The 13079-nt window shown below is 33.7% G+C and overlaps 1 protein-coding gene across 4 annotated transcripts in view; it reads right to left on the reverse strand.

The window, feature by feature from the left end:
• LOC150101363 (hapless 2-like) overlaps positions 1-13079 on the reverse strand; it is a 79356-nt gene that overhangs the window by 6090 nt on the left and 60187 nt on the right. For all 4 annotated transcript variants that reach the window (XM_090400943.1, XM_090400942.1, XM_090400941.1 and 1 more), the window contains 3 exons: positions 10770-10938; positions 8691-8856; positions 3984-4113 (listed from right to left, as the gene is read on the reverse strand). In XM_090400943.1, coding sequence (XP_090257069.1) covers positions 3984-4113; positions 8691-8856; positions 10770-10938 — 465 coding nt within the window. The remainder of the gene's footprint in view (positions 1-3983; positions 4114-8690; positions 8857-10769; positions 10939-13079) is intronic.

The following is a 13079-nucleotide window of genomic DNA, read 5'->3' on the forward strand; positions in this document are numbered from 1 at the left end:
CAATCTGCAAAAGATGAAGTAAAAATAGCAAAAGATCCAGGGTTGTGGCTTGATTTATCTACTAATGACGTGGCTTATTGGACTGCTTGTGGACCCAGTGACTGTCAACACCACAATGGGCCATTTGACAAGTCTTACCGACATTTCAGTAGTGGCAAACCAGTAAGATACTGTTCGCAGAAGCGTTTCGTTGGGACAAAAGCCAATGGTGAGGAATACAAGAGAGAGAGAGAGAGTGGTTATTGTATTCACCATCAACGGGATCAGTTTACGGTCTTGTTTGTAAACTGTTTGCTCCTAAATATTTCTCACATTTTGTTACAAGAGAAGGGGTCAGTGACTGGCGAAATACTATTGTAATTGATCAACATGAAAAAAAGCACTACTCACCGAGACTCTATGCTAACATACTTAACTCGCAAACAAGGTGTAGGGTTGGGACAACAGTTGGAAAAACAAATTCAGGAAGAGTGTGATTACTGGGAACATGTCCTGAGGCGTGTCATAGCTGTTATTCGTACGTCAGCTGAACGTGGCTTGGCTTTTCGAGGAACAGAAGAAAGATTTGGATCATTGCAAAATGGGAACTTTTTAGGGCTGCTTGAGCTCATAAGTCAGTTTGATCCATTTTTAGCAGGTCACATTGCGAAATATAGAAATTGTGGCAAAGGAAATCCTTCTTATCTGTCCAAAGCCACCTGTGAGAAACTCATTCAACTGATGGCTCAAAAGATCCACGTGCTTATTGTTGATGAAGTAAAATCTTCTGGTTATTTTAGTTTGTCAGTTGATTCAACTCCAGATCTGTCACATATCGACCAGTTAAGTGTTGTACTTAGGTACTTAAAAGATGGACAGCCTATTGAACACTTTTTAACCTTTTTGGAGATGAAAAGCCATACCGGTGAGGAAATGGCAAATCAGGTGTTGCAGTACTTACGTAAAGTTTGTCAGCTAAACTTTTCAAAATGTAGGGGTCAGTCTTATGACAACGCTGTTAACATGTCTGGGCGTTATAAGGGGATTCAGCAAAAAATTTTAGAAACAAACAAGTTTGCTATATATGTGCCCTGTGCAGCTCATTCACTAAATTCGGTAGGCTGTAGTGCTGTTGACTGTTGTCAAGAGGCGGTTATTTCTTCTCTACAGTGCGGTTGCTCTATACCTTTTTTTTCAGTCTCAACCAGCCGGTGGACAATTCTTAAAGGTTGTATTGGAAATGAATGAAGTCTTCAAATCCCTCTCTGATACCAGATGGGAGGCACATGCTATGGCAACAGCAGCAATTTTGAAATCTTTCCTTCAAATTTTAGAAGCGTTAGACTGTATAGCCGAAGACCAGTCACAAAAGGGAGACACTAGAAGAGAAGCAGATAATACTGGAAATAAGATACAAGAGCTAGAATTCGTTTTTATGTTGAATTTTTGGGATGAGATTTTGCAAAATTTTCATAGAGTAAGCCAAGTTCTACAGAATGAGGATGTCAACTTAAAAACATGTGCAGATCTGTATGGATCATTAGCTGAACAATTGTGCACTTCACGAAATGAATTTGAAAGATGAAGCAGCTACAAAGGAAGTGCTACCAGATGTTGATTACAAGGCAGCTCAAACTCGCAAACGTATCAGAAAGAAGGTACCCAATGACAGAGATGCTCCAGAAGTATATCTGAATGCCAGAGATAAATTTCGTATCACCAACTTTTACACAATTGTTGACAAACTTGAAACTGAGATGAGAAGAAGAGGAGAGATATACAAAGAAATATCAGAGAGAGATTTTCTTTTCTAAGTGATGTGCCACATAATGCTACTTCAGTGACTTCATCATCTACTGAAATTGAAAGGTATTCCCAGTGTTGTCAAAAGCTGATTGATGCTTACCCAGAGGACTTGAACACTAATTTCTCAGCTGAGCTTCAGCAGTTTCACTCATATGTGCGCCATAAGTTTAATGCAACAAAAAATGTAAAAACAAGATTCAGTCATGCTGAACTTTATAAAATAATTGTAGAAGACAATATTGAGTGTTCCATTCCAAATGTAGACATTGCCTTTCGTATATTTTTAACATTAATGGTCACAAATTGCTCAGCTGAGGGTTCATTTTCTCAGTTGAAGTATATTAAAAATCCCATCAGAACAACTATGCAACAAGGCAGGTTGAATGCTTTATCTCTACTAAGTATAGAAGCAGATGTGTTACGTAAGATTAATTTTGAGGATCTGATCAAAGACTTTGCAATTAAAAAAAAGTAGGAGAAAACGTTTCAAATCTAAATAAAGTTGAAGTATACAAAAATAAACATTATTTTCCATCTTACTATAAGTTTTGTTTAATTTTGAAAAATAAAAATTTATTTTATAGTTTATTATTGTTTATATTTTGAATTACATATATATGGGGAACCAAAATATTTTAAGTGCTTAGGACCTCTATGGGTCTTAATCCGGCCCTGCCTATACGGGAACAAAAAGGTGTTAGCTGATTTTTTGATCTTCTATTAAGAACTGTTTCAATAATTTTTATTCATTTAAAGTTGTTTAAATCAGGGATCAGCAGCGTGCATGACCAATATATAGAGATATTGAAAGAAGCAGAAAATAATTCTAAAATACGTTTTTCACGATTGATTATTATTTTCTACTACCAATTGATACCTTTCATGTTGACATTTTAATGGAGATGAAACGCGGTAGATAGAATGAAATTAAACAACAGCTTAATGATTCCAATATTTTGTCTTTGGCACAGAAACACCATCGAAGTGTAGTAAAGGTTATAATGAACGGGACAGACAAAAGATATAGAAATTATTTAAGGGCTACGAAAGGCACCCTATATGAACCATATTAAGTAGCCTTAATATCATTCATAAAGGGTACAGATCTCTACTTCTTGTGTAGAGATCTTTTGTGTAATCAACAGCTCTTCTCAAGAATCAGTTAACTTAAATATAAATGTGTGAAACTCTTCAGGATTTTGGAAACCTTAATTCTAAAATTCAACGGAGACAGAGATGATTAGCAACAACTATGTCTGTTTAACACCCATAAAGGGACACCCTCACTTCCTGTGCAACATAGGAACACTTTGAATGTTAGTTTTATTATTATTATTTTATTGTCTCCCTTATGGTGTCTCTGTAAATAACAGAGATAATATTCTAGAGTCATTAAATCGTTCGTCAATCATTAACAGTAAATTGCAAACGTGAGCATTAACCTTCACTTAAGCCAGTGTTTCTCAACGTCGGGCGTACGCCCCACAGGGGGGGGGGAAATTTGAATATTTTGGGGAGCAATTAGAAAATGTACATATACATATTTATATCATACTTTTTCAGAATTCGGCTGACTATTATGCTAGAGGGGGGAGCATCAAAATCTTTGAGACGTTGAGGTGGGGCATGATCCAAAAAGTTGAGAAACACTGGCTTAAGCCTACGTATATGACTGATACCGCGTTAACGACTAGCTGGTTACCGATCCCTACTTTTAAAAAAATCAGCTAACACCTTTTTTGTTTTGTAGGCGTTTTAGCCCTATCTAACTTTTGGAGACTGAGTGGGGAGTTCAATCTCCACTGGTACCCAATCAGATATAGCTGGTCCGAGGCTATCACTAATTAAGCGGCAGGCAATAAAGAGGCAGGACAACAAGCATCGCCATCTCATGGACCCTAACCCCAACACAATATTTTAAATGTCTGAAAATTTAATGTCTTGAGTTTACGGGACAAAAACCCCTAGTTTCCTCGAGAAAAAACCCGCTTGCCCCTGCTAGAGATCGACTAACTCGGGAACCGGTCGAAAAATGGCATAGAAAATGTTCCTCTAGTTTTTCTTCGTGCGGTCAAGCGCCGTGGAGTGCAAACGCTACTTCTACTGAGCTACACAGGCTCTTCCCTACTTTAAAAGTTTTGATATTAAATCTTGATGTTAAAAATATGAGCAAAGCTAAGAAACAAACTTGAACTTACGGTACTAGATTTATACAGACTTTTATTCTGGAGCAGCCGCTGATAGCATAGGAGGAATGGCCAAATAAAACAGAACATCAAATTCAGGTAGAACTGGCATGGTCTAGTAACAACTCGTACACGTTGATTCCTGTAGAAGGCATAAAAATAGTAGGTATGGAATCGTCTGCGTCTCTACTATATATCGGTTTGTGTAATCTAGTTTTTTGTAATATAATGATAAAATTTGGATATTACATATTTTTTAGGGTACAAATAAAAAAGTACAAAAAACAGATCGGTTGTGTACTTGTATCAAAAAACACAAACCATTGATTTATGTGCTTATGGATTATTCTGAAATGTGCATACATCATGTTTACTAACGGAAAAATTCACTAAGTTAACAAATCTTAAGCCGTTCAAATAAATACTGAAATTTATTTTGGTGCATAAACTCAAATTTAAGAATATAAGATTTAAGCTATACGAATTATAAATTTTGCTGGCCTGGATGGTTGAGTGGTTAGAGCTTGCTCTACAACCAACAGGTTGTAGAGCAAGCTCTACAACCTGTTGCTTTGAATCCCGCCATGGGCGTGGATGGTAATGATTGTCTTCAAGTGGGAGATGAATTTCACTGAGACCACCATCCTACTTATTGCAGACCTGAAATGGCTTGAAAAAGTTCTATGCTTGGTCTCCAGCACAGAGTTTCCGTACTAGGTAAACGAAATGAATAATACAAAAAGATAAAATTAATAAAAACAACGAAAAAATTCCTTAGTCCACTTACAGTTCGTATGTGCTATAGGTTAACCACTTTTTGTGACAAGGAATCACATTAAGAAACAAACAAATAAATAAACAAAGCTCTTACTTGCTACGACCGTAAAACGCAGTATTAGAAATTTTGATATTCTGAGTACGCCTTTTCAGTTTGGTTTGTAATGAGAAAAATAACATAATAATAATAATGATTGTATATATGCATGCATATGGCAATGTTCGTAAATAAATAATTAAATAATAAAATAAACGAATTATAAGATTCAGTACTATTAATACGAAATACTGTGCGTACGTAAACACAATATATAACATAACTGATGCTACTAAATAGATTAAAGATTATAAAAAAGTAGCGATTATCATTTTTCTTCATTTGCTCTTCAGTAGAACTTTGCTCTTCCTCTGAATTTACAACGAACACTTTGGCTTCTGAGCTGAGTTTTCAAACAGTAAACGCTAACTAATTAGGAAGAACCCTTCTACTACCATCATGATAAACATTAAAATGTCTAACACGTACCATCATGGGGTGTGTGGAATGCTAACGATAGTACTAAATTATTATGTTTACATTATTATTTCTTATCATAGATTGGTCTGTTGTTTGTCAAGACTCCAATATCATTAGCTCTTATGTTTCGGGCTTCTGAGGCACTTCTTACTGTATCAAGGACAAAGGAAGACCAAGATCTACTTGGATCTTAGTCTTCCTTTCGGTTTTTTTCTTGTAATCAAACACCAGTTTGGTTAACTTACCTCTCCCATTCTCTTTAAGTAACTGTACCACCTTCGACTGGTTCAGTACATCCTTACCGATTTTTCATTGCTATAAATGACAAGTTCCTTCTTAACATATTTATTCGTTTTTAATATGATTTTGTTATTGAAGACATTTGTGAACTATGATTTTTCTCAGAACTCTAACATCTTTGGTCTCAAGTCTATGAGAACACAGAGATGAGAGTCGCATCAAGTCTTTGAGCAACTATTTTATTTCTAATCCAACTCTCAGATCCACAGTTAAAACTTATTTGAACTCTTGTTTACTGCTAGTTGAATGTTTTGGCTAATTTTGTTCTCATTCCGTACGAATGTATTCAACTGGCTCCCCATCATACCAGCTTTGCTTATTCTGTTATCTATTTCCATATTTAATTTTCCATTTCGATTAATAATTGTGCATAAATACCTCAAATATTTCACTTGCTCTAGAGGTTCACTATTGAGAGAACGCAATCGAAAAAGTAAAATATTTTTCCTCCGATAAAGCAGGTTAATTGGGAGTTAATTCAAAATACATTTTGCCTATTACTTGCCATATGCAGTCAACAGGCAATATACATTTGCGAGGCAGGCATTAGGTGACTGGCCTTCCTCGATGAATCGTGGGACTCAATCGAGATGTAATAATAATAATAATAATAATAATAATAATAATAATAATAATAATAATAATAATAATAATAACAAAGGGGATTTGGACAATTAAATTGTCCAAATCTCCTTTACTTGAGATCTTTGATCCCATCATAATGAGAAAACATTTTGTGATTATAATCGCCTATAAAATATCTACAGAAATATTTTAAAAAAGACCCAAGCTACAAAAGTTTACAAGGGACTTTTTATATAAAATGCGGTGAACTTCGGTTTATCAGAAAGAAATGAAAACACATCAAAAAGACAAGTGTGAAATAAAGTTTTATAAAGAATCAATCTTTATACTTACTGCAGCTTCTAATATAAAAGTATTATTGATAAAGCACTAAAAAAAATTGCAGTTTTTGAACAAGTAAAATAAATTAAAATGTGCATAACTTGATCAGTTTTAAAGAGACTGAAGGACAAAATCTGAATATAAAAACATTAGAACAATTTTTGAAATACACATATGGTAAAGCATCTGTCAAGATGGAAATATAAGAACTCTCAAGTACATTTCAGCAGTCAAAGTAGTCTGAAAATATGAAATTATATATAAGATAAGATCTTAGGAAAACAAATTGCTGTACGCTGGAGACAGCATCCAAAATAACTAAATAAAAATCATGAGAAGAGTAAAAGGATATCATGAGAGAAGTCGCATGAAGGTCGTAAATGTTTTAGGAAGTAGCATATTCACAACCTTTAAAAGAAAGAGTACCACTAATTATTCAAAAAAGTCAAAGCATGAATATGCTCAGGGGCACGCCAAGGGTATTTGCCGCCCCTAATACTGCATTGTATAATCCAAATTAGATATTAGCTACATAAAATGCCGCCCTATCAATGTTGCCGCCTGGGTGCGGTGCACCCATTGCACTCTCGGGTTGGCGCGCAGTCCTGAATATGCTAAGCGCTTATTTCCGACCTTCAGCACGCAATGTGCCCAATTATTGTCGGTTGGGACTTTTTGTTGATTATAAAACAATTGCAGTGGCAGATTCGAAAGCAGAATTTGTAAATGTAATGGCGATCATCTTACTCACCTTTTCCATTTATGACGACACGATAGTCTACTTTGTCACCAACCAACAAACAAAACTTTTGTTTATATACAGATTACTAAAGAATAAGGAAACTAATGATAAAACAGGGAATAAATCAAGAGAAATGAAATGCATTCTCAGTATTCAATAAGGTAAAATAAAACCCTATATAAATCTGACGTGAAGTCTGCTTTGCTTGAGATATTCAAGTTCAAATGTTTAAATATCGATATACAAAATATCGATATTTAAACATTTGATATATCGAATATCCAAGTCTACATTGCAAAATATAGACTTGGTCAGCTGTTCCAATCTCTGATGATGAAAGTCGACCGTGTGCTTATATTTAAGAAAAATTAGTATGTGTGGAAATTATAAAAATACTATAGTGAATGTTCCAGAAATCTTTATGCGCAAATAAATAACTGAAAAAAATTATTAAAATTATTGATGGGAAAGAGTGAAAAATAAGTTGTACGTGCTCGCACTATTCTCAAGTAATTTTGTTTGGGAAGTACTCAAGTAATTTAACATACAGTCCTAAACTAAAACCTGGAGATAGTGCCTCTCTATGTGATTTATGTGTAGCTCACCAGCAAAACATCTCGTTGTTGAATTTTTGTTTTGTTACTTGCGTTTATTTAATCTGAATTTTATACTTTATAATCAAAAATTCTATGTAACAAAATTCTCACATAGTCCTTTGTTATTAATTACTGCGTTTAATCGCAGAAATATCTGCGAAGAGTTAAAAGTCACAGCGCTTTTTATTAGGAATGGCCAATCCACTAAATATTACTGAATTAATATTTATATTTATAATTTAGAATAAAATTTTATAATTCAGTATTATTACCTAATACTGAATTATAAAAGATTAATCAAATAGCCAGCTAGCAGGATAGAAAAATTTGATGCATAAGAATCTCGTTGATTCGAAGAAAATTTAATTGCTTCATTTACATATAAATTCGGGAACCTTATGGAGAAGTATGTAACCGGGGGGAAAGAAATGAAAGATTCGAGAAAGTTTTAGAAGAAAATGAAAAGTATGCCTTGCGTCACCTCAAATCGTGTGAGCAACTTTCCAGGCAATTACTAGAAACTAAAAAATCTAAATAAACAGTGGTACATTTTGCTGTACAACATATCACATAAAATCCATTCCTTATATTTGCATTAGGGCATTTCGCCTAAGAATTTGAGAGCTGTGAATAATGAATACAGAGAACTGTTTCATCAAGACATCTTACCTACAGATAAACGATGGAGTGCATATGGGATATCCATTATACTCACTGATTTCTGTTAGTCATGAATTAAGAAAGTCCTTCATGCATCATATAAAAGAAATTTATTAAGAAAATTATTTAATAACATTGAGTTAATATTATTATTTGTAATGTAAATTAATTCAATATTGATCATCTGTACAAGACCGTATAATATGTAAATTATTACTTACGTATCGGGATGCACTGGATATCCATTATCATCATACACAACTTCAAATTCCTTTAATTCTGGTTGTAGATATTTTTTAAGCCTCTTCCGTTTATAAATACAGCCTCTTACTCCACAATCCCCAACAAACCCAAAGCCAAGTAAACCCATGCCTGCTTTTAAAACTCCTGCAAAAAAAAAAAAAAAAGGATAACTTGGTACACAAATTAACTTTCAAAAGCAAACCTGCACATATTTAAATTAAGTTATATGTGCTTGTGTGTAAAATCGCTGGCCTGAACATTGCAATTGCAGAACAGAACATGGCTTGAACGTTCCAATTGCAGAACAGAAGCTTTTCTGCCAGTCAGGCAGAAAAGCTTCTGTTCTGCAATTGGAACAATGGGATTCGATACTGCTGGTAGTGAATTTGTGGCAGATCGATTTCACTATTCGCATGTGAGATTGCCAGTCTCTCTCTCTCTCTCACACACACACACACACACACACACACACACACACACACACACACACACACACACACACACACACACACACACACACACACACACACACAATATATATATACTGCCTCATTTATATGGATTTTTTCGCCGAAATTTCACATAACAGTAACAACAATGATTTTAATGATTTGTCTCAATCTTTTTGGAGAAAATAATCATCAGGAGAAACTGGTTTGGGATGGAAAATAACTTAATATGCACTGAAAATTCATTAAAATTTTTTTTCAATCGGCTGCAAATAATGCATGATTATATAAATCCATATAAATCAATCAGAGCAAACAGCTATTAGTTATGTCCCTTGGACACGATGTCTTGAATTATATCTTAATGCCTAAATATTTTTCATATTACAGTACTGCATACTTGTAAGAATAGGAATAATAAACGGAATGATCATTAATATTAACCTGTTTATGTATCACGTTTTCACATTTTAAAACTTCATCAAGTTTTAAAATGTGAAAATGACCAAATTTTAAAATGACCAAAGTGATCAAGAACTTATGAAATTTAAAGAATTTTTGAAATTAATTGCCTTGGCATACTGGTTAAAAGATGAAAACCGAAGAGTCTATATATATATATTTGCTTTTATTAGTTCTTTGTATTAAGCGATCCGCTGACCTAAGTAATGTTTCCTTCAGGATCAAGCAGGATAACACACACACACACACACACACACACACACTTATGCCTGAGGTACATTATTCACCAATGAAATACTGAGTTCGATAGGTAAGTAGTGAAATATAACTTTCAGATATGAGCTGTCTAAATATCTAGGGATTTCTGCTTATCTGTCGGAAACTAACGTGTTGGAAACAGTGCTACATCAGTTGAATTTGGGTGGGGAGGATTTTTTATCTAAAAGCACTAATAAAAGGTAAATATACGGGCTCCTAGGAGTTTGTCCTTTTTTTAAGTAATATTATTAACTAGGCATCGTTTAGTAGGTGGTAGGCGAATTTTAGGCACGGTGTAAGACTGCCATCACCTTGCTTATTGGAGACTGAAGTGGCGTCGAAAAGGATCGGGTTCATCATCATCGATTCTGGTTTATCTAACTTTTAGGCCCATCTCCCTCCACTTATGATACTAATGTATCACAAGAACGAGGAATCTACATTAAAAACTTATTCCAAAGATTATTTAACTTTATGAGCTATTCATCACTTTCATAAGCATAAGCATTATTTGCTTATCTGTTATATAAAGCGTTGGTTGGGTTAGATTGTTTGAAATTAACGACCGAAACAATTGAGTCTGGCCAGTATAATTTAACTGATGTTTGCGTATGTCTTCCAACAGATGAGTCTGTTTTGCGAGATGAAAAACTCAAGTTGCCGTAAGGAAAATTTCTTCCATCTCCATACGAGTTATGTTAACTCATCTTTAGCTAAAATGTTCTTAAAACTGCCCTTTTGCGTTTCTGACGATAGTCGAGTCTAACACCACTGTAATTATTTCCAGGTGGTAACCAGAATGCTCTTTGGAGGCTCCACTAGTTTTAAAGCAAACAAACATTAATTAACCTTCCTTTTAATAACATTCACTGTCAAAGTCATGCTTACCAAAGATTAAAAAAATTAAGAGGAGAGAGACTAGAGCAACTTCAGGATGACGAAGAAGCCAAAACTTATATGCGGGTTTTGCCCTCAAAATAGGTAAAGAATTACGAAATCCGGCGCGACGGTACTGGGCTTTTTCCATAGGCTTACAAGCACGTTTTCCATCCATGCACTGCAAGAAAGAAATAAACAAATAAATGAGTCATTATATATATATATAGAAAGTATTTTTAAAATTGCTTGGTATCTTTAACATATATATATATATATAATTTTAATATGCTGATCTTTCATCAGCAAACTGTAACCAGTGAGCGCATGCAAATATAAGTATCTATTAATAACAGTAACTTCACATCCATCATCACTTGGCTGATGATGGATGTAAATTTTCGAAAATAAAGCACCAGCGAGCTGATTATACAGGATACCACGCTAAACACTGACACTGAAGCGATGATGAAAATAATATTTCACGCGAACACTGGATTCGTTTCTGAACCTACTTACTTGTGAACTGCGGGTGTTAATTAACCGTTGCGAATGAAGTGAGCGTCATCATGAAACAAGATACTGTATATGGACACAATCGGCGATTGAGCCAAAACTCCTAGAAGTTGAGCATAATCCTCAGGTTCGTTAAAGCTAAAGAATTCATATATGGCATGGATTTTTATCTTTTATCATGACATATTCTATATACTCTAATTTGATATGAACATCAAGTAGAAAGAAAATCCTCCTCCTACTTACATGAGGACACTGCTGTGCAGCTTAAATAATGATTCCTTGTTCATACCCAACGCCTTGCTGACCGAAAAGGTGTTGACTGAACTGTGCGCTCAGATGAAATGCGAACGTCGGAATTTCGTATGGAGGCCAACGTTGATATTTTTGGGCAGCCTATTCTAAGCAACAGAAATAATTCTTGAATTTGCTTGGTATGTGCCTATTTTCCTAACAGTTATATATATAACTATATATATATATATATATATATATATATAACTATATATATATATATATATATATATATATATACTGACTATAACCTAGACTAGAATAACAATTAAATTTATTCAAAACGCAACATGTTTCATCGGATTGTCCGTATTGTAGTGATACGATGTTTCTTATAGTGTTTACTTGCTTTCTATGTTCCCACGCCTGAAGAAGTCGGACAATCCGATGAAACAAGTTGCGTTTTGAATAAATTTAATTGTTATTCTAGTCTCGGCTATAGTCAGTATATATAAATATGAACATATCCCAGTACCGATTTAATACTACAAATTGATATATATATATATATATATATATATATTTTTTTTTTTTTTTTTTTTTTTCAAAATTCATTTTTACTCTGTTGGAATATTATAAAAAAGGTTTAATGACTATTACCGAGAGAAAAGATGACAAGATATATTTAAAAGATACTACTAGTTTACTAGTTTCGTTACATGAACATCCTCAGGTATCACAATCAAAGAAGTATATAAAAAATTACAGAGACTTAAAATTGTACTAACAGAACAAGTATAAAAAACAGTAGCGTGTTTGAAAAAAAAAATTTTTTTTTCCAAACACGCTACTGTTTTTTATATTTCAAATTTCAAATTTTTATATTTTTTATATTTCAAACACGCTACTGTTTTTTATACTTGTTCTGTTAGTACAATTTTAAGTCTCTGTAATTTTTTATATACTTCTTTGATTGTGATACTTGAGGATGTTCATGTAACGAAACTAGTAAACTAGTAGTATCTTTTAAATATATCTTGTCATCTTTTCTCTCGGTAATAGTCATTAAACCTTTGTTTATATATATATATATATATATATATATATATATATATATATATATATATCAGGAAGAAATAAAAATAGAAATAAAGCAAAACGATCGCGAATTTTGTGAAATTATGAAACATAGCAAGAAGTCTATATCGCCTTTGTATTTATTTTTTTTTCCAATGCATTTTGATCAGCGTGTACCTGCGCTTTTTCAATATGATGATAACTTGGATGCGTGTAAATGATACCCTCCGCTTGTTACAGTGCGGTGATACGTGATGCTATAAAATATTTTCTCTGTATTTTCGGTTTTACTGTAACATGCCTCGTAGCATAGGATATCTACATCTAAATGAAACGAATCTGAAGCCTTGTGACTTTGTTTTTGAATTGAAGAGTTAAAAAAGAGGAATATCACATATATCACAACAATATTCTATTCCAGTCACATGATATATGAGGATATAACATCTAGATATAATTAGGATACACAAAGCAATCTCTGTGATGGCTCAACAT

The sequence above is a fragment of the Typopeltis vanoorti genome, chromosome 11, assembly GCF_054136105.1.
Source record: "Typopeltis vanoorti isolate ZY-2024b chromosome 11, IOZ_Tvanoo_1.0, whole genome shotgun sequence".
Lineage (NCBI taxonomy): Eukaryota > Metazoa > Arthropoda > Arachnida > Uropygi > Thelyphonidae > Typopeltis > Typopeltis vanoorti.